The sequence below is a fragment of the Trichechus manatus genome, unplaced genomic scaffold, assembly GCF_000243295.1.
Source record: "Trichechus manatus latirostris isolate Lorelei unplaced genomic scaffold, TriManLat1.0 scaffold00143, whole genome shotgun sequence".
NCBI classification, from domain to species: Eukaryota; Metazoa; Chordata; class Mammalia; order Sirenia; family Trichechidae; genus Trichechus; species Trichechus manatus.
Genome location: NW_004444079.1, coordinates 2,896,106 through 2,914,709, shown reverse-complemented (window position 1 = coordinate 2,914,709; position 18,604 = coordinate 2,896,106). Strand labels below are relative to the sequence as shown.

The 18,604-nt window shown below is 55.4% G+C and overlaps 1 protein-coding gene across 3 annotated transcripts in view; it reads left to right on the top strand.

Annotated features, from left to right (window-relative positions):
• PHLDB1 (pleckstrin homology like domain family B member 1) overlaps nt 1-18,604 on the top strand; it is a 46,873-nt gene that overhangs the window by 4,259 nt on the left and 24,010 nt on the right. The window contains exons 2-11 of one of the 3 annotated variants that reach the window (XM_004385655.1): nt 2,178-2,333; nt 2,691-2,765; nt 3,449-3,578; nt 4,606-4,776; nt 11,961-12,080; nt 12,989-12,994; nt 13,764-15,109; nt 17,141-17,422; nt 17,833-17,973; nt 18,065-18,202. In XM_004385655.1, the coding sequence (XP_004385712.1) occupies nt 2,712-2,765; nt 3,449-3,578; nt 4,606-4,776; nt 11,961-12,080; nt 12,989-12,994; nt 13,764-15,109; nt 17,141-17,422; nt 17,833-17,973; nt 18,065-18,202 (2,388 nt within the window). In that variant the 5' untranslated portion in view covers nt 2,178-2,333; nt 2,691-2,711. Of the gene's footprint in view, nt 1-2,177; nt 2,334-2,690; nt 2,772-3,448; nt 3,579-4,605; nt 4,777-11,960; nt 12,087-12,988; nt 12,995-13,763; nt 15,110-17,140; nt 17,423-17,832; nt 17,974-18,064; nt 18,203-18,604 lie in introns of those variants that run through there. The other 2 variants (XM_004385656.3, XM_004385654.1) reach the window with 2 other exon arrangements.

Genomic DNA, 18,604 nt, shown 5'->3' with positions numbered 1-18,604 from the left:
GCGAGCTGGGTGGGTAATTACAGCCAGGGATAGTGGGGAGCACCCTGGTTGCAGTAAGCGGGGCTTGCCGGTCAGGGGAGCCTCAGCGCAGCTCCGCTTCGCGGTCCAGGCCGGGTTGGGGTCTGTGGAGAGAGTGCCCCAGGTGGCCCCTCTGTCAAAGCACCACCTGAGTGCTGGACGTGTTGGTCTGGTGTCTTTCCATTTCACCTGGATTAGATTTCTGAGCTGGGGCCCCAGTTCGCACCTCCCAGTGTCTACATCTTTTCTTATCTTCTCGGTCTGTCTCCACACCTCTTTCCTTATCTCTCCCTCTCTTTTCACCTCCTTATTCCCTTCTCTCCTCTCCTCTAATCACTCTTGTTCCCCATCAACCTTATACCTTTACAATCTTCATCTCCACTTGAAGTTCTTCAGTTTAAATAAATGAGCACTTCACAGGTGCCTCACAGGGTGAGAGTGACAAACACCCCAATTTGACAGATGAAGAAACTGAGGCCCAGACAGGTGAAGTGACTTGCTCAAGGTCAGGAAGCTCATAATAACTGGCATATTTGTAGTGATTTGCATTTTGGGAGTACTTTTCTCTTTTTTTTTTTTTTTTTTAATTAACAGCTTTATTGAGGTCTGACTAATATGCCATAAAATTCACCCATTTTTAACTGTACAAGTCAATGATCTTTTAGTATATTTACAGAATTGTCCAACCATCATCACAATTTAATTTTAGAGCATTTTAAAGAGAAATCTTGTGCCTATTTACAGTCTCTCCTCATTCCCACCCTAACCAGTTGCCTTAGAGTCAATGGCTGCTTTTTGTGAAGTAGATTACCAGGCTTTTCTTCCTAGGCACCTCTGGGTGGATTCAAACCTCCAGACTTTCAGTTATCAACTGAGCTTTTTAACCATTTGCACCATCCAGGGATTTCACACCTAGCCCTACCAAAACACCAAGCCTGTTGCCTTTGAGTTGATTTTGACTCATAGTGACCCTATAGGACAGAGTAGAACTGCTCGACAGGGCTTCCAAGGAGTGCCTAGTAGATATGAACTGCCGACCTGTTGGTTAGCAGCCCAGCTCTTAACCACTGTGCCACCAGGGCTCCCACCTACCCCTAGGCAACCACTAATCTAGACAATTTTTAAAAAATCATTCCAGTTTTATCTCACAGCTAATAAATAATAAAGTCAGGGTTAGGATTCAAGGCTCTTACAACCCAGCCTAAAGTTCTTTCCAGTAAATGGTGATGCTCTCCTTCACAATTATATATTGTTTTGTTTTTCTTACCCCTTCTCTACATACACTCCCCATCCCTAACCCACCTTCTCTTACTTTTCCTTCCTCAGAGTATGCTGAGGGAGTTCCTGCGTGGAGGGAAGCAGTACAGCAGTCTCTGTCCCTAGAAATTCTTCCCCAAGGCAAGGCCTCCTGGGGAGGTGCCAGGCAGGCTTGGTGTAGGTTTCCCTCTTCCCAGGCAGTCTTGGGGCGGGCCCCAGGCCCTGTTCTGGCCTCTCTTCCGCCAGCTTGGGTGGAAATGGTGACTTGGGTGGAAACGGTGACGGAGATGATGTAGTACCGGCCCGGAAGGGTGGAAGCTGGGCGGGTAGTAACTCCATGGCCGAGGCCCTTGGACCCAACTGCAAGGGTCAGACACGCCTTGGAATGCTGGCTCCTGCTGCCACTTCCCCTCCAAGTCTGCCGGTAAGTGGCTGGAAGAAAAAGATGGAGGGAAACCCTGTTTTTTTGAGTACCCTTCCCTACCCTCAGTCACACTCTTCTCAGCTTTCCCCAGTAACATTTCAGCAGCAAACAGGAAGTTTTGGATCTTAGCAAGTTGGCCAAGGGATGGCATTTAGGTACACAGAGGTCTCTGCACACATTTCTCAGGTACCAGAGATGTGAGCCAGGAAGAGAGGGATGGGCCAGGGGAGTTCAACTTCTGGCTATGGAATCTATCTTACCCCTGGTTCTAAGAGCCTAAGCTTACTACAGTACCGAGTCAGGATAAGAACCCAAGAGCCCTATATTCCCAGTATTAGTCACCACTGAGTTTTGATTTTGTTTTTTTTTTGTAGCTGATTGGGTTGGGGTGAGGTTGTTTCTGGGGAAGAGAGGGTGCAGAAATTGAGACATACAGAGATGACAGGAACAGCTGGGTTTTTCTTGTGTCTCCTTTAAGAAAATATCCTTCTGAGACCCCTGGGAAAAGAGACAAAGGGAGAGGAGAAGGAAAGGTTGAGGGAGGGAGCACCTGTCTCAGGACTACCACCTACGTGGGGGCCCTCTGGCTACCAGTGTCCCAGGAGGGGTCCTCCATTCTGCTTCTCCCACCAAGGTACATTTTCCCCACCCTGCCTAATGCTCCAAATGGCTGAGAGTCCTCAGGTTGCAAAGACCTGGGTTCTGGGTATCATAAGGCAAGAAAGCACAGAAGTATAGTATGGGGCATATAGAGCTTTTTGTGCTTAGGGTGGCAAGGGTGGGGTGTAGTATCTATGATGTGGCTGAAGACCTGGCACTGCCTTCCCCCTGGGAAGCTCCTGAGCTGCCTCCACTTTCCCTTCAGCATGAAGGTGCTGAGAATGATGGTGGCTGGTGCTGCCCCTGCCCTGAGAACCCTACCACAAAGCCCACTTCTTTCCCTTTTCTGCCCCAGCTTCCCTGCCTCACTTGGTTTCTGCTGTGTCCTTAGGTGTTCTGGGGCCCCAGGACCATGGACGCTCTCAATAGGAACCATGTAGGCCCTGGACGCAAGACCCAGGCCATGATTCAGGTGAGTGGGGTTAGGTGTTCATGGAGGGGGCAAGAGGGCTGCAGCAGGGCTCTGGTAGCTGGTGAGAATGGGTTCGGTTCTTCTACACACCTTTGGCCCCAGCCCAAGGATGAGAGCAGCAGTTCTGTTCCTCTCTGCCCTTCCCCAGGTCCCAAGCCTATTAACAGCTCAGTCTTTATCTGAATCAGGTTAATTGGTTCACCCAGAAAACACCGTTTGAAAGTCAGGAAGCAGCTTATGGACTGACATCGAGCTGCATCACTCTCCTTGATCCATACTCCCACCTTCCCTTCTAATTTAGTTTGGTAGGGGCAAGCGATGGCCAAATGGATTCTAGGGACAAGTCTACAGCTCAGCTCAATTGACCCACCTCTACAGTACCCCCTCCTCCTTACCCAGCACCCCTGCCCCCCTCCTGCTTACTTTCTCCTCATCTCTGCTTAATAGACAAAAGGGGCACTTAAGCCAAGACTTAAATCCAGGGGGACCAGTTAGTGGCCTAGATTCAGATCTAATTACGATTTAGTGGAATGCTGCTCTGTGCAAGAGTTTGTGCTGAGCCTTTTAACACCATCAGAGCCCTCTTCAGGACCAGAGAGAGTGGTGATGTGGCTGGGAATAGGGTGGTAAGGTGCTGGCCTGGATTTTTAACGATGTTCATCCCCTACCCCCACTACGTGCAGAAAGGACCCCTGGACCTGATCGAGACAGGCAAAGGACTGAAAGTGCAGACGGACAAACCCCATCTGGTGAGCCTGGGGAGCGGGAGACTCAGCACGGCCATCACCCTCCTGCCGCTGGAGGAAGGTGAGTTAGGATAGAGGACAGGGTGTCCAGTGTCACCTGCCACCTTTCCATCCTTGTAAGCATTCCTGCCCCAGAGTCCAGGCTTCTGCACATGCTGGGGCCCCTCTTTTGTCTGCTGATAATGTTTGCCTCCCCTAAATGGGAGGCTGTGCCATCCCACTCCACAGTTTGCTTCCCTAGTCTCTGCCTCCCAGACTGCCTGCCCGATTCCGATTCCATAGATAATCTGGCTCCATGACTGGAATTAAAGATTAGTTTAGACTCCAGGAGGATAGCACTAAGAGAAACAGAAGAGCACATTGCTCTTTGCAACCAGGATGGCCCAGGAGAAAGGGGCCCCATGCCAGGGCAATGCCTGGCATGGGAGAAAGTACTGGTAGAGAATGGAAGGATAGGAGAGGGGGCAGGCCCCCCAAGATAAGACTCTGGCATAGCCTCCTACCTCACCTTTCAGCTTTTGCGCTTCCTCTCTCAGCTCCTGGCTGTACTTGTTGCCTGGGTGATACTGCATTCCCCACATTCTCCAAATACCAGTCCCAGGGGCTCTTCTGGGGGAGAGGCTGTGTGTGTGTGTGTGTGTGTGTGTGTGTGTGTGTGTGTACAGAAGCAGTTTCAGAGAGGCTACCCTGAGGAGAGGGGGAGCGAGGGGAGGGAGAGGCTGCAGGTGGCCAAAGGAAGGAGAAGAAGAGAAAAGAAGGAAGATTTAGAAGAAAAGAGAGAGCATAGGGTAAAGAGGAAAAAGGAGTTAGAGAGCGGGATTTGGGGAGACTAAGGGAGAGTCTGCAGAAAAGAGTTCCCCCTCCTGTCAGCTTTCCCACCTCTGGGCCAGAATTTTCTCTGTCTGAGAGGAGCTTCCACCACTTGCTGCCTGGACTAGTTACAGAGGCCCTCTAGGGGTGGCCAGTAGCGGACAGTGATTCTCCCTGGAATAGGAGGTGGAAATATACTTCCATGTGGCCCTGTTTGCCCTGTCCTTGCCTCCTCAGCCTGGTCAACACCTCTGACTCAGTTTGCCTCCTGTCTCCAGGGAGGACTGTGATTGGCTCTGCAGCCAGGGACATCTCACTGCAGGGCCCAGGCCTGGCTCCAGAGCACTGCTACATTGAGAACTTGCGGGGCACACTCACCCTCTACCCTTGTGGCAATGCCTGCACCATTGATGGGCTCCCTGTCCGGCAGCCTACCCGGCTCACTCAGGGTAAGTTTTGATACCCCAAAACAGAGGGGACCTCTGTTTGGAAGCTTGTGCATATTAGATGCAGAGGAAGCCTGTTGTGGTGGTTGCCATGGTAACTGTCCCAGTGGCCTTATTGGGGTTGGGGGTGCCCAGGTACATCTGGATGTGCCTAAACAACATCCCAAGCTCCTCCAGCATCCAGACCTGTCTTCAACTTGCTTTTCTTCTCTGTCACCTGCACCCTACCTCCCCACACCATGAGAAAAGAAGAGATCTAATTCCTGATATCAAAGGGCATGGCAAGTGATGTTATGGTTGTTGAGGGGAGAGCAGCTGGAGCAGTGAGAGGGGAACAGAGCATTATTCTATGGTGCCAAAAGGAAGTTGTTTTGAAAAGCTTTGGAGGTGGAGGAGAGGAAAACACCCCTGAGGAAGATGGTGAAGGGCAAAATCTGAGGACGTGCCCTCTCCTGTCGCAACACTGGTGACAGTAGCTTTTGGGTCATGAATATGGTTACCATCCTGTTTCCAAAGCCACAGACCATTCTGTTGTGTTAGGTAGCTCAAAACTGGGTCCCTAGTTACTATGGTTACCAGGTATGTAGGGGGTTGGTCCAGGTGGTACTTGACAGACTGGGTGTGTTCACCCTAGAAATGGGGTTCTTCTGGGTATTAATTCATACAGGGAATTGTCAGATTAGAGGAATGAGAAAAGAAGATATGGGTAGGGGGAGAGGTGGGGTTAATTTGGGGCTGGGGGCTTTGGGCTTAGCCTTGCTTAGAGCAGGAGGACTGATGACCAGGCATGGTTTTCTGGATACTCTTACTGGCTGGAAGCTCCTTCACATGGAAATCCCTGTAGCCCTCTCCTTCTTTTCACACCCCTTGGAGCCTTTAAATGCAACTCCCTTCACAGCTGACCCAGGAGACCAGTCCTTGCTCCACTCCTTTCTTCCTGCCCTCTGTGGGGCATGGCTGACTTGAGGGAGGCAGGTTGGACAGCAGCAGCAGGAAGGCCCTTGCCTTCCCCGGGGCTTCCAAGTCTCTGACTCCGGATGAGAGGAGGAACCTCCATTAATTGGGGCTTGGGCTGTGATGCCATCTCGTTCATGGTGGTCCTCTTCAATCTCAAAGAGAGCATCTTCCCCAAGATATGGGTGTGTGGGGGTGGACAGTAGAACAGCAAAGAGAGGTAGGGACAAAGTTTAAAGTAGGCTGGAGAAAGAGCCTAGCCCTTACTCCCCTCACCCCAAATCACATCCCATTCATGGTAAGAACATTCTTGGCATTTGTGTTGTGAATAGGGTAGAGAAACTGATGCTCTGTATGCCTCTCTGTCCACTCTTCCCAGTGCATCATGTAGCTCCCTGGGGAGAGAGGGGACCTGGAACCAAGATGGAATTCTTAGGCATTTCATGTGGCCCCAGTGACTCTTCCCAGCCAGAAGCCCACCCTGCCAAGTATGCATGCTCCACTCTCTTCCGACCCTAAACCCCCTTCCCTTCCCCCCCACCCCCACCCCCATAGCCTTCTTGTCTGGGCTGGCCTGTCTCAGAAGCTTGGCAGCCTGGGGAGGGGTGGGCAGAGGCACAAAGGAGCGGGTGTTCTTCTCCCCAGCCCTCCCCCTCCCCTGGGCTCCAGGAGCTGAGGGTTTCCTTGTCTCATCTTGGAGCAAGACACCAAGCCCAGCCCTGCCTGGCCCCACTCCGGACATTCTTGGAAGTGCGTTTCCCTGGAAACTGGGTGGCTCGGGGTGCTTGTGCTATCTCTGTGTGTCTGTGTAAGTGGAGTGTGTTTATGTATCTCCGGATGTGTTTGTGACTCTGGGCTTGTGTATCTCTTTGTGTCTTTCCTTGTGTTTATGGATCAGTGTGTTCGTGTGGCGAGCAGGGGTGAACTCAGGACTGTGGGTACCAAAGTGTCTGTGTGTGTACTCCTATGTATATATGAGAACTCATTGGCCACATACCTATCTGTGGGCATATGTAGAAGAGGAGCATTTTCCCTGTCCTGTTCTTCTAACCCAGCCTTGTAAAGGGGACCCTCCTCTTTAAAAACAGAGGGCTACCCTGGGAATAACAAGAAGCCCACTCTCTCTGGGCCAGGCCCTAGATGCATCATTCTGGGCACTGTGCCCAGCCGTCAGCAACTTGGAGAGGCCCACTTCATGGCTAGCAGAGATGGCAGTGACAGACTCTTCTAGCAGGAATATGCTTGGGCGGGGCAGAGAGGGGAGCAGGCAGAAAGCAGATGCCAACCTTTAGCCTAGAGCTATGGACATGGGAGCATGAAGTGAGGGAGCCAGGAAGATCCTGATTCCACCCCTCCCCCGACTGGGTACCTTGGCATGTCCCATGTCCCACGCTGCCCTCTTCTCTACAGAGCAAGGGGTGGAGCTGGGAACAGGACCAAGGAAATGGGGAGGAATCTCAGTCTGGGCCTAGCCTGCCCCACCCGGGACCACAGTGCCAGACCACATGAAAGATCTGGGAGGGACTAAGCAGGGGAGGACCCAGAAAGCCACACAGCACAGGGCCCAGGCTGTCTAGACAGTTGGTCCCCATCCACTCCTACTATTCGCTGCCTAGTCTCCAAGTCTCCTTCGCTCCCTAAGCCCTTCATTGGTGGGTTGGGGCTTGTGTGAGGGCCAGCAGGGAGGATCCTGGAGCGTGGTTGTGTGGCCAGGATTCCTGGGTTATCCAGCTCTCTCCCTCTGGGATCCAGGACATTGACCCTCTCCCTCTCCTACTCAATTATCAGTGATTTCTTCTGTAAACTGGGAGTGAAGCCTCCAATCTTCCTGTTATAAGGCTGATAAAGATCTTGACTGATAAAGCTCAAAGGAAGAAGAACCCCTATCTTCCCACTTCCTTATGCTTGCCTGCCTCCTGCTCAGTTTCTCACTGGCAGGAGTCCTCCGTGTCTGTCTGGGTCTATCCAGCTGGCTGTCACAGTTTCCATACAGATGCATCACTCTTCCTGAGATTTAAAAAAAAGACTCCCCTTTTTTTTTTTTTTTTGCATTTGACTCTATATGGTTCTTCCCTTTTTGTTCAGAAGGGAAGCAGGACATGTGTGCATGGGTGTGAGTGTGTAGTACGGCAGTGTAGGTAGGTGGGGTAAGGGGACATTCAACAAGGATGAAAAAATTGCCTGATGATTCATTCCTCTATGAAGGCTGACTTCTTATTTCATAGTCTCTCTAGGGGCTGAGTGAAAGGATGTCTGTGAGTATGTAACTATGAGGGGGCTTGGTGCCTGTGGGGATATGTATGAAAGACAGTGAATGTGCTTAACTGGAGTGTTTGTGTGGCTCTAAGTGTGCACGGCTGACATAGTGCCTGTGTATATGTGAGAGAAGGTGTGTGGGGTTATGTGAGTTGCTGAGCACATACAATGTGTCTCAGAGAATGTGGTATGTCCATAAAATTTTTCTGGCCCAGACTCTGGAACAAGAGGAACTCTCTGGGGTTCCGGAAGGGTGGTAGGTACCTTCCTGGCTGAAACTTCAGCCTGATCTTGGAGACTCAAGAGGTAGGCTACACTGTTTCCCAGATGGGTAAGGTAAGGTGCCTTATTGGGGGTGAGGGGGAGCTGCTTGCTGGGGCTGGCACAACTAGAGGTTGTGGCTGGGAGGAGTCACGGTTAGTTTCCGGAGGCCCAGGGAAGTGGACTGGCTTGGAAGAGGCAGTGCCTTGGTCCAGCCTGGGTTGTGGGGTGAACTGTGGGAATGGAGGCCAGAAGAGGAGGCATTTAGCATGGAGGCAGGAGCTGGGTTCCATGCTTCTTGCATTGCACAGAGCACTATCTTAGCCTGAACTCCAGGGGGAAGGACTTGACCTTGTCAACAGTGGCAGACTAAGTGCCAGAGCTGGACCTAATGACCTAGCTGGCTCCCTGGGAGTTCCGCTCTTCTCTGGAATCTGATATATGGAGCCACGGAATGTCAGAGCTGGACCTTTGAGGTCATTGAGCCCAGCCTCCTCATTCTATAGGTAAAGAATCTGAGGCCAGAGAGTGTGACTGGCCCAAGGTCACATAGCAGTCAGGGCCAGAGTTGGCCCCCAAACCAGGCCCCCAGGTCCACTGACTTCCAGCCAGAGGGAACTGGAAGTGAGAGTCCTCACTGCTGCCACCTGGCTCTTCATCCTCTGGCCTCTGTGTTTACATCTCATTTTCCCTCGTCACCTCCCGCGAACCTTTCCTCCGCTGCCCCACTTTTACCCCAGCCCCGGTTGCGGAATCCCGGCGCTGGCTCCCTCGCTCCATCCCCCGCCCTGCCCCGCCCTTTCCATCCAGCTCAACTCTCTTCTCCTTCATCACTTCCTTTTCTCCTCCTACTCTCCTTTGTCCCTCCCTCCCTGGCTCCCTTCCCCCACCGGTGGTGGCCGGCCCGCCCCTCCCTGGGCATTGGTGGCTGCTTGCAGCCTTGCTGCTTGCTCGGAGCCTGGAGCCCGCGGCGCGGGAGGTCGGCCCGCCCCCTCAAAGGCTTGGCTGGGCTGGGAACCTGGAGGACTGAGCTAGCGGAGGCAAGCGGCCCTGAGGTCCCGGCTGGGCGGTGAGTCCCCAGCCCCGGCCAGCCATAGCCCCCGGCAGCCGGGCGGGGAGAAGCACGGGCTAGGAGCGACGGCTGGGGGTGGGGTGGGTAGGGTGGGCACCAGCCGGGGAAGGGCACCTCGGCCTCTCTTTGGGGGCTTTAGGATGTGAGGCCCCGGACATTTCTCAGTGTGGGGTCTGGGCTTGGTGTGTCGGGGGGGGGGGCACTCCTCAGCGGGGAGTGTACCTCCTCATCTTCCCGAGTCCTCGGCAGGTCTTCTCCACAGACCGCCACCCGGTGGGTTGAGGGGTCCTGATTAGCATGAGAGGGGCCTGAGTTATGGGGGGGGGTCTCTGACACAAGAGCCAAGGCTCTTCCTTTCATCTTCCCCTCACCCAGCCTCCGTTTGGCCATTCTATTTGTGTGGCTAGCAGGGCAGTGACTCGCTCAGTGAGTGTGTGAGCTTGTAGGTCTATGAGTATGGCGAGTGTGTCTCTGTGAGTCCCTGTGTGTTTCTGTGAGCATCTATGTGAGGGGTGTGTGTGTGTTTTCCCCTCTGCGTCTCTCAGAGATAGGATCCACCCTCTCCTTTGCCCCTTTTTCCACTCCAGATGTGCAGCTCCCCCACCCACCTGCACACAGCTGGGACCTGAGCCCCTCTGGGCTTTGACTGATGGGAAGGGGTTCCTGGGTTTCCTGAGTGGGCTGCCTATTGGAGGTATGAAGCAGAAGTGGACAGAGAGGTTTCTTCCCAGAAACTGAGGCTGGCTTGGCTCCTAGGGGCAGTAGGGTCAGAGTTGCATTAGCATGGGGCCCCTGAATGCAAATAGAAAGTTAAATTTGCGCAGGAGCTGGGCAGCTTTCAGTCCTGCTGCCCCCCTGCCCGCTCTATTAATATGGCTCCAACTCTGCTGCCTGGCATCACCTATTTATAGCCCAGAGGCAGCATGGCCACACCCCCTGTGTTGGGGAGGGTGAGGGGCAGAGGAAGGGGCAGGGAACTCATAGCTACAGGGGCCAGGGTGGAGGGTCCCTAGATGCCAGCAGCCTTCTTGGGTGGGCCTGTAGCTGATAGGCTGGAATCCACCCAGACTGCCTACCTCCTTCCACACCTGGACTGGGTGGTCAGGCTCCTGATCCCCACCACTCTCTCCCCTCATCAACCTAAGGTTGAGTGGGTCTGTCTAGACCCTATGAACTCATCATTAATTAGCTTGTTAAATGACTGAAAAGGAGGGGGAGGGCTCTTTCTGAAACAGCTGTGGTTGTAATTATGTGGACAGTGTGGTTGGCTCTTATTTTTTTGGTTATGATTACTCTGGGATTCTCTGATTGGTGGCTTGGCAGGGATGGCTCCCCTACCCCCCAAACACCCATCAGCATTTGTTGGTACGTGCCTACCTTGGAAGGCCTGTGGGCATGCCAAGGTAGTGGGTAGCTTTGTCCACTGTGGCGATCTGCTATGAGGTTTTAAGCCTGCTAGCCCTCGACGACACAGCAATGCCCAGGGTCCGAGCAATAGGCTGTTCAGCTTCTCAGTGGGGGCCTTCCAAGGTACCCACGTGGCCTGGGATGCCCCTTGCCCTCGAGGCCTGCCTGAGTTGAACTGTCTCAGCGTCCAGGAATGTAGACTTCCTTGCCAGTCTAAGCTCAGACTGGCATGAAGCTTGGGGTGCCAAGTGGCACCAGATTGGGTAGACAGGAGGCTGGGGCCCAGGGGCCCAGGGGCCCGGTGTGTGGACACATGGGTGGGTGGTAGAGAGCATCAGGGCTCTGGCTTCTCCCAGCGCAGTATCTTTTGAAGGAGCCCTCTAGCACCTGGTGTGGCCAGGAGGAGGAGTTCTGCCAGCCAGGCTGCGGGCACCCCTGCTGCTGTGCACACTCCTAGTGCCCCTGGCTACATTTTCTGGCTTCCACATCCCTTCCCCCCCACATGCACTTACACTTCCTGGGCAGGACTGGGCTTGTGTCTACTGCCCGGGAATGTGCTAGGCTGAGGCCAGGCCCAGTGGCCTAGGCTTGGCTAGATTCCAGGGGAGACCAGGGAGCAGAAAGATGTCAGGCCAGAGGGTGCTTTGTCAGGAAGAAAGAGGGTGGTGGTCCCCAGACTCTCAGAGAGGGTGGCAGAGCTCTCTTTGGGCCACACAGTGATAAGGAGCCAGACATTTTACCCTGTCGCCAACTCAGAGCTCCTTTTGTGATCCTGGAAGTAGTTGCCTCTCCAATTGTCCCATCCATCCAAGGGGCAAATAGATGGGTCATGGATACAGGCTGAGGTGGGGGGACATGGGTGTCCATGTTCTCTGAAGAACCTTCTCCATTTACAGAGCATATTCACGTGCACTGTCTTATTAACCTGTAAGATCAGTAGTATTGTCCCCATTTTTCTGATAAGAGAACTGGACTCAGAGGTGAAGTGACTTCACCCAAAGATCTCATAGCCGTTAAGAAGAGGAGTTAGGACTAGGACTCAGATCTTGGGACTCTCAAACCAGTGCCCTTTGCACTCTGCTGTGTGCTATGAAGACCTGGAAGGCCCTGTCTCAAGCACAGGTGGGGCCGGGTGCCCTGGAGGACACTTGTAAAACTATGTGGACACTGTGGGTGCAGGTGGGGACACCTGTGGTGAGCCCTGGCCTGCCCTGTCAAGCTTTTGCTTTCTCTGCAGGCTGTATGTTGTGCCTGGGCCAGTCCACCTTCCTCCGCTTTAACCACCCGGCTGAAGCCAAGTGGATGAAGAGCATGATTCCGGCAGGGGGCCGGGCCCCTGGGCCCCACTACACCCCTGGCCATGGTAGGTACCCAGCTGGGACAGGGGATTGGGTTGGTGGCACCTCTTGCCCTCCTTGCCCACTCCAGTGACACTTTGAGTGTCAGGGCAGGACAATACCCATCGTCTGGGCTCACTGCCACCTGCCATGGGCCACTGGTGAAGAATACCAGGTGGTCGGGCCACTGGGAGAAATCCAAGGCAGTGCTGCTTGGCTGGAATTGGGGAATCATGTGCCCAAGGGGTGGGGGGCTCTGCCAGCCTGTGCCCCACTGCCCTGGAAGATGCTGCTCAGTGTCTGGGACCCTGGCCTTCTGTGTCCAGGGAACCAGCAACACCTTGGCCTTACCCTCGAGGGTAACCTGATGGGCAGAATGAAGCATTAGGTTGTACCCTTAGTAAGCGCTGGTGGGTCCCACCTGCTGGTAATCATGTCCTTGGGCCCTACCCCACCCCCAGGCCAGGCCATGCCAGCTGATGACTCAGTGGAACAGCTGCAGTTTGTGTGTGAATTATTGATCCCCAGAGGAGAATTGGTGATTGTCCCAGGGAACCAGCACAGCCCCCCTCAGCCTAGCTGCCTAGGGGGTGGAGTGCAGACCAGAATGCCAGTGCGCCTCCCGCCCTAGACTTTGCACTGGCATTCAGATGGCTGTGGGATGACAGTGCCAACATAGTGCTGAGGCAGGTGGACATATGTCAGGTAAACCTAGTGAGGTGGCATCAGTAGCATAAACAGATAGACTGGGGACCTGAGGGAAGGTGGGTGGTCACTGGGGTCATCAGTATCCATGAAAACCTCTCTGGCTTGTGGTCCCACACAGTCCCCACAGTTTGGACCCAAACAGTCTTGCAAACACTGTATCCCCTATCCCTCCCATCTTTTCCAGCCCCCTGGGGGATCAGAAGCCTAGTTCTCAGTCCAGTTCCTGGTTACTTCTACCCTGTCCCCTATCCCGACCTTTGTGATACTGCTCCCTCAGCTGTTTGGGGGCAGTGGATCCAGGGACTCCTGGTTGGTTGACTATGCCTGAGGCAGGGCCAAGGTGGGCTCTTGCTGACGGGGCTTAATGGGATAATTGGAGGCACTGAGCTACACCTAGTTGCCAGCCAGCCTAGCTTCTAGGAATCAGCTATTAGCACCAGACCCTTCCCCTGCTTCTGACTGGACAAAGTGGTGCCGCACACACCGCTCACCCAGCCCAGCCCTGGAGCCTTTGCTTTTCCCTGGGCCTCTGACTGCACCCTGGAGGATGTCCTATTAGACTGGGAACCCCAGGAAGTTCTGGCCAGCTATGCCGCAGGCCCCCATTCCCTTTGCAGGACGTCCACCTGCCCTTTCTGAAGGGGAGGTACAGGAGGTTTGGGAAACCAAGGTAGGGGAGGAGCCTAGTCTGGGGTGAGTCAGCAACAACTAGGCCTAGAAGTGCCTGGCATTGTCTGCCCTGAGGCATCATCACCAACTCTTCCCTGAGTCATAAAATGTTAGAGCAAGAAGGGCCCTGCCCATCCTCATGCTTACAGAGGGGAAACTGAGTCACACTGAGGGCAAGTGGCTTGACTGCGGTTGCACAGCTGGTCAGCGGCAGAGCCTTTGCAGCCCCACCATGCTAGGAGGAGGTAGGGGAGTACTCTCTGTTGTGAATATGCAGCTCCCCAAATGGAGACCAGGGCCTGAGGCCTCTTTGCCTTTCCTTTCAGCTGAATCTGAAAGCCTGGTGAATGGAAACCACACCCCACAGCCTGCCACCCGGGGACCCTCCACCTGTGCCAGCCACAGTTCCCTGGTAAGCTCTATTGAGAAGGACCTGCAGGAAATCATGGACTCACTGGTGCTAGAGGAGCCTGGCGCTGCTGGCAAGAAGCCTGCTGCAACCTCTCCACTGTCACCGATGGCTAATGGGCGCTACCTGCTGTCCCCTCCAACCAGCCCCGGTGCCATGTCTGTGGGCTCCAGCTATGAGAACACCTCGCCAGCCTTCTCTCCGCTCTCTTCACCAGCCAGCAGTGGAAGCTGTGCCAGCCACTCGCCCAGCGGGCAGGAGCCAGGACCTTCTATGCCCCCACTGGTTCCCGCCCGCTCCTCTAGCTACCATCTGGCCCTGCAGCCCCCACAGCCCCGCCCAAGCAGTGCCCACCCCTCTGAGAGCCCCCGGCTGAGCAGGAAAGGAGGGCATGAGCGGCCTCCCAGCCCTGGCCTCCGGGGTCTGCTGACAGACAGCCCTGCAGCCACTGTCTTGGCGGAGGCCCGCAGAGCCACTGAGAGCCCCCGGCTGGGTGGGCAGCTGCCCATGGTGGCTATAAGTCTGAGCGAATATCCCACTTCCGGTGCCCGTAGCCAACCCACAAGCATTCCTGGCAGCCCCAAGTTCCAGCCTCCAGTCCCTGCTCCTCGCAACAAGATTGGCACACTCCAGGACCGCCCTCCCAGCCCTTTCCGTGAGCCACCAGGCATTGAGCGAGTGTTGACAACCAGCCCCTCGCGCCAACTAGTGGGCCGAACATTTTCAGATGGGTCAGCCACCCGTACCCTGCAGCCTCCTGAGAGCCCCCACCTGAGTCGGCGGGGCCTGGACAGTATGCGGGAACTCCCCCCACTGAGCCCATCTCTTTCCCGACGGGCTGTCTCCCCCATGCCTGCCCGGACCACTCCCGATCCCAAGCTAACTAGGGAAGTGGCAGAGAGTTCCCGGCCTCGGCGCTGGGCAGCCCACGGGGCATCACCAGAGGACTTTTCCCTGACTCTGGGTGCACGGAGTCACAGGACACGGAGCCCCTCACCCACGCTTGGGGAGTCCTTGGCACCCCGCAAGGGCAGCTTCAGTGGCAGGCTGAGCCCAGCCTATAGTCTGGGCTCACTGACTGGGGCTTCGCCCCGCCAGAGCCCCCGTGCCCAGAGGAAGCTCTCCAGTGGGGACTTAAGGGTGCCTGTCACCCGGGAGCGGAAAAACAGCATCACAGAGATCAGCGACAACGAGGATGACCTCCTGGAGTACCACCGGCGGCAGCGCCAGGAGCGACTCCGGGAGCAGGAGATGGAGAGGCTGGTGAGTGGATGCCAGGAGGCTGCCTGCCGTCCAGGGCAGGGTCTCTGCCAGGGCCTGGGCAGGCCAGCTGGCAGAGTGGGAGGGGGTCTGGGACAGGGCCTGGCCTTCTCAGGCTTCCCCACCTCCAGGGTTCACCTTGATGATGGATGCTGCCAGGTTCTGGTGCCCTAAAGAATGTTCTTTGAAATCTCTGAGGCTTTATTTTAAATGCATGCTTATTTTGCATTTATTTTACAACATGGCATTTGTCATAATGTATAAATTAAGTTTTGCATTATTTACCTGAGTACAGTGAAGCTCTAGGAAGACACTCCACATTGATGGTAAGGCCTTACATTTCTCAGTTTGAGAAGCAGACCTTCATGATGAGAAGGCTGAAGCCCAGAGAGAGGAGTGGGTTTATCCCATGAGCTCTTGGAACCTGTCTGAGGCTTCTTCTTTAGAAAAGCTCCTGATCCTTCTTTCTTGCTTCTCTTTGACCTCTACAAATGGGTAGTCTTGCCTCCCATGGCCCAGTGGGACCATTTGGGAGTGGGGGTGGCAGGAAGAGGGCAAGAATGAGCAGGCAGCCCTGACCTGACCCCAGGCTGGTCTGTGTGATTGTGTGTGTCCACGTGCATGTGTGTGGGTGCGTGCAGGGGCCGGGTGTGGCTCTGGGCAGCTGTCTGGAGACAGCATCTGAGCTGGGTGGGGGCCAGGATTCCCCAGATAGCACAGGGAGCTGAAGGGGCTCTGGGTGGTGTGTTCGCATGGAGCCCACGTACAGGAGGAGAATGGGTTTGGCGCCTCCCATGCCCTCTCTCCCTTGAGAGCAGAAGAACAGAGTTCTTGGGGGAATAGGAACCCTGGGATTAGATGGAGGAGGAGAACCAGAGCTGAGGAGGTTTGTCTGGGGACAAAGGACAGTTCTGGGTGAGGGTGTGGGGTAGTGTGTTTATCTTGGGTGAGGGAGAGATGAGGCAGGATCCCCTGTCTTTCCCTTTGCTGCATCTTCTCCTTATTCTTTTTACCTTGGTCTAGAAGAGAATGCTTGTCCCACCCTGGGATCACATCCTGGAGAAGGGCCATGAGCCTGGCACAGGCAGAGTGGTGGCTCAGACCTCCTCACCTCCTCTATCCAGTCTCCCCGCCCCTCATCCCTACACACAAGCACACACCTCACCACCAGCCCTGACCTGCCCCACCTGCCACTTTAAGTCTTGGAGGCTGGCTGCCCTGCCCCTCCCACCTTACCCAGGCTGCTTATCTGGGCCCTAGGGTGGGGGTGGGGACACTAACCCAACCTCCTGGGTGCTGAGGCTTGGTTCCTGGTCTTTTTGCCTTAGAGCTGGGCAAACAGCAGGAGCGAATCTGGGTAAGTATCTGGGGGTCATGGCCAAACTGTAGACAGTGAGAGACACCTGAGGAGGTTGAGCGTGTCTTTGCGTCAACCCTGTGTGTCAGGTCCCTGTGGGCCCGTGGTCGGCTGTCCACTGTCTGTGTGGGTGCCCACCTGCGTGTGTGCTAGATCATGTTTATCCACGCGTCAGTGCGCATTTGTGCGTGTCAGGGCTGGTGTCTGCCTGGTAATGCAGGGACAGCGTGGTTGTGTGTCGGGTAGTCAGTGAGGGTGTCTCTGTGTGCCTTATCTGTGGGTCTTCGTGTATCTGTGTGCGCATGTGCGCCTGAGTGTCTGTGTCTGAGGGTGGTCCTTAGTCTGTGTACCAGTATGTGTTCCTGTGTTTGTCTGGGTGTGCCCATGCGTCCACGAGGGAGCCTCTCCTGGCATAGAATGAGAAGGGAAAGGAAACAGGAACATGGGAGGAGCTGGCCACGTGGCCAGATGACCCAGCAGCCTGTCTCCTCCTGCCAACTTCTAGGGTGCCCACCTTCCGTCTGCCTCTCCCAGACCTTGGGGTTGGGGCTCTCCTGACTTGATGCCAAGCCCCTAGGGTCCAAGTTCTCGCTTCTGCCAGGATACCATGCCTGGCTCTAGCCCGACCAGGACCTGGCCTCCTCCCCCTCATGCCCTGCTCTGTCCACCCTGCCTAGGAACGCCAGCGTCTTGAGACCATCCTGAACCTGTGTGCTGAGTACAGTCGGGCTGACGGGGGCCCTGAGGCCGGGGAGCTGCCCAGCATTGGGGAGGCGTCTGCAGCACTGGCGCTGGCGGGCCGGAGGCCCTCGAGGGGCCTTGCAGGGGCCATGGGGGCTTCTGTGCGGAGCAACGAGGAGCCTGGAGGAGGCACCCAACGCCTGTGGGAGAGCGTGGAACGCTCTGATGAGGAAAATCTCAAGGAGGAATGCAGCAGCACTGAGAGCACCCAGCAGGAGGTAGGATGGGCTAGGCTGGGTCAGCCTGCTAGGAGGCAGAGGAGGCTGGTATGGTAGTTGCTAAGGACCAGGGAGGGGTAAGTAGTAGAAAAATCAAGTTTGGGAAAAGACTGGAGTCCAGAGGTGTAGAAACGAGGAAGCAAGGAAGACAGGAGAGGTGTTGTTGAGTTTCCCAAGCTGTATATACGATTTATGACCTGCCCTTCCTTGGGGCCTCACCCAGGCCTGGCATTCAACAGTAAATCTTTATTCCCTCGAGCTGAGCCCTGTTGCTCCCCATGCAGAGGGATTTGCCTCCTATCTCAGTCCAGTTACTGGACTGAGTGCCCACTTGGGAATGAGGATCCATTCTCTTAGTCTGACTCTGGAAGGCTCCAGCTTCTCCAGCTGATGGCTTCCCTGCCCTCCAGCATGAAGATGCACCCAGCACCAAGCTCCAGGGAGAGGTGCTGGCCCTGGAAGAAGAGCGGGCTCGGGTGCTAGGGCGAGTGGAGCAGCTCAAGGTCCGTGTGAAGGAGCTGGAGCAGCAGCTGCAGGAGTCTGCCCGGGAGGTGAGTCCCAAGGGCCCCAGGCAGAGTAGGGACTCCCAGAGAGGGGCCTGAGTCCAGCAGCCTTGACGTGGACCCTGGCGTCTGCCCACAGGCTGAAATGGAGCGGGCACTGCTGCAGGGGGAGAGGGAGGCCGAGCGGGCACTATTGCAGAAGGAGCAGAAGGCAATGGACCAGCTGCAGGAAAAGCTGGCAGCCCTGGAGACAGGCATCCAAAAGGAGAGGGACAAGGTAACTCATACCTGGCCTGGCCCAGTGCTGGGTACCGGCGGCCTGGGAGAGAAGGAGAAAATGCCTTCTCTGGGGCCCTGCACCCCTCACCTCATCCACCTTGCAGACCAGGAGGTCTCTGTGCCCGTCCGGGCCAGAGGGCCTTGACCTCTGTGAAAGGTACCAGCTTGGAGGGCACTGCCAGGGGCTGGGCTGGTGTCTGGGGCCTCCTCTGTCTGGGTCTTTGTGCTACCTCTGGGTGCCTGGGTACCTACCATTCTAGGCCCTTCATGGCCTTTCTAGGAAGTGCCAAAGCCCCCACTTGGGCAGTGAGCACAGTCCGAGGGCACTGGTGCTGGGGAGTGGTTCAGGTTTGGGTCTGACCAGCTGGAGCACATCTCCCTCCAAGCATGACTCCAGTGC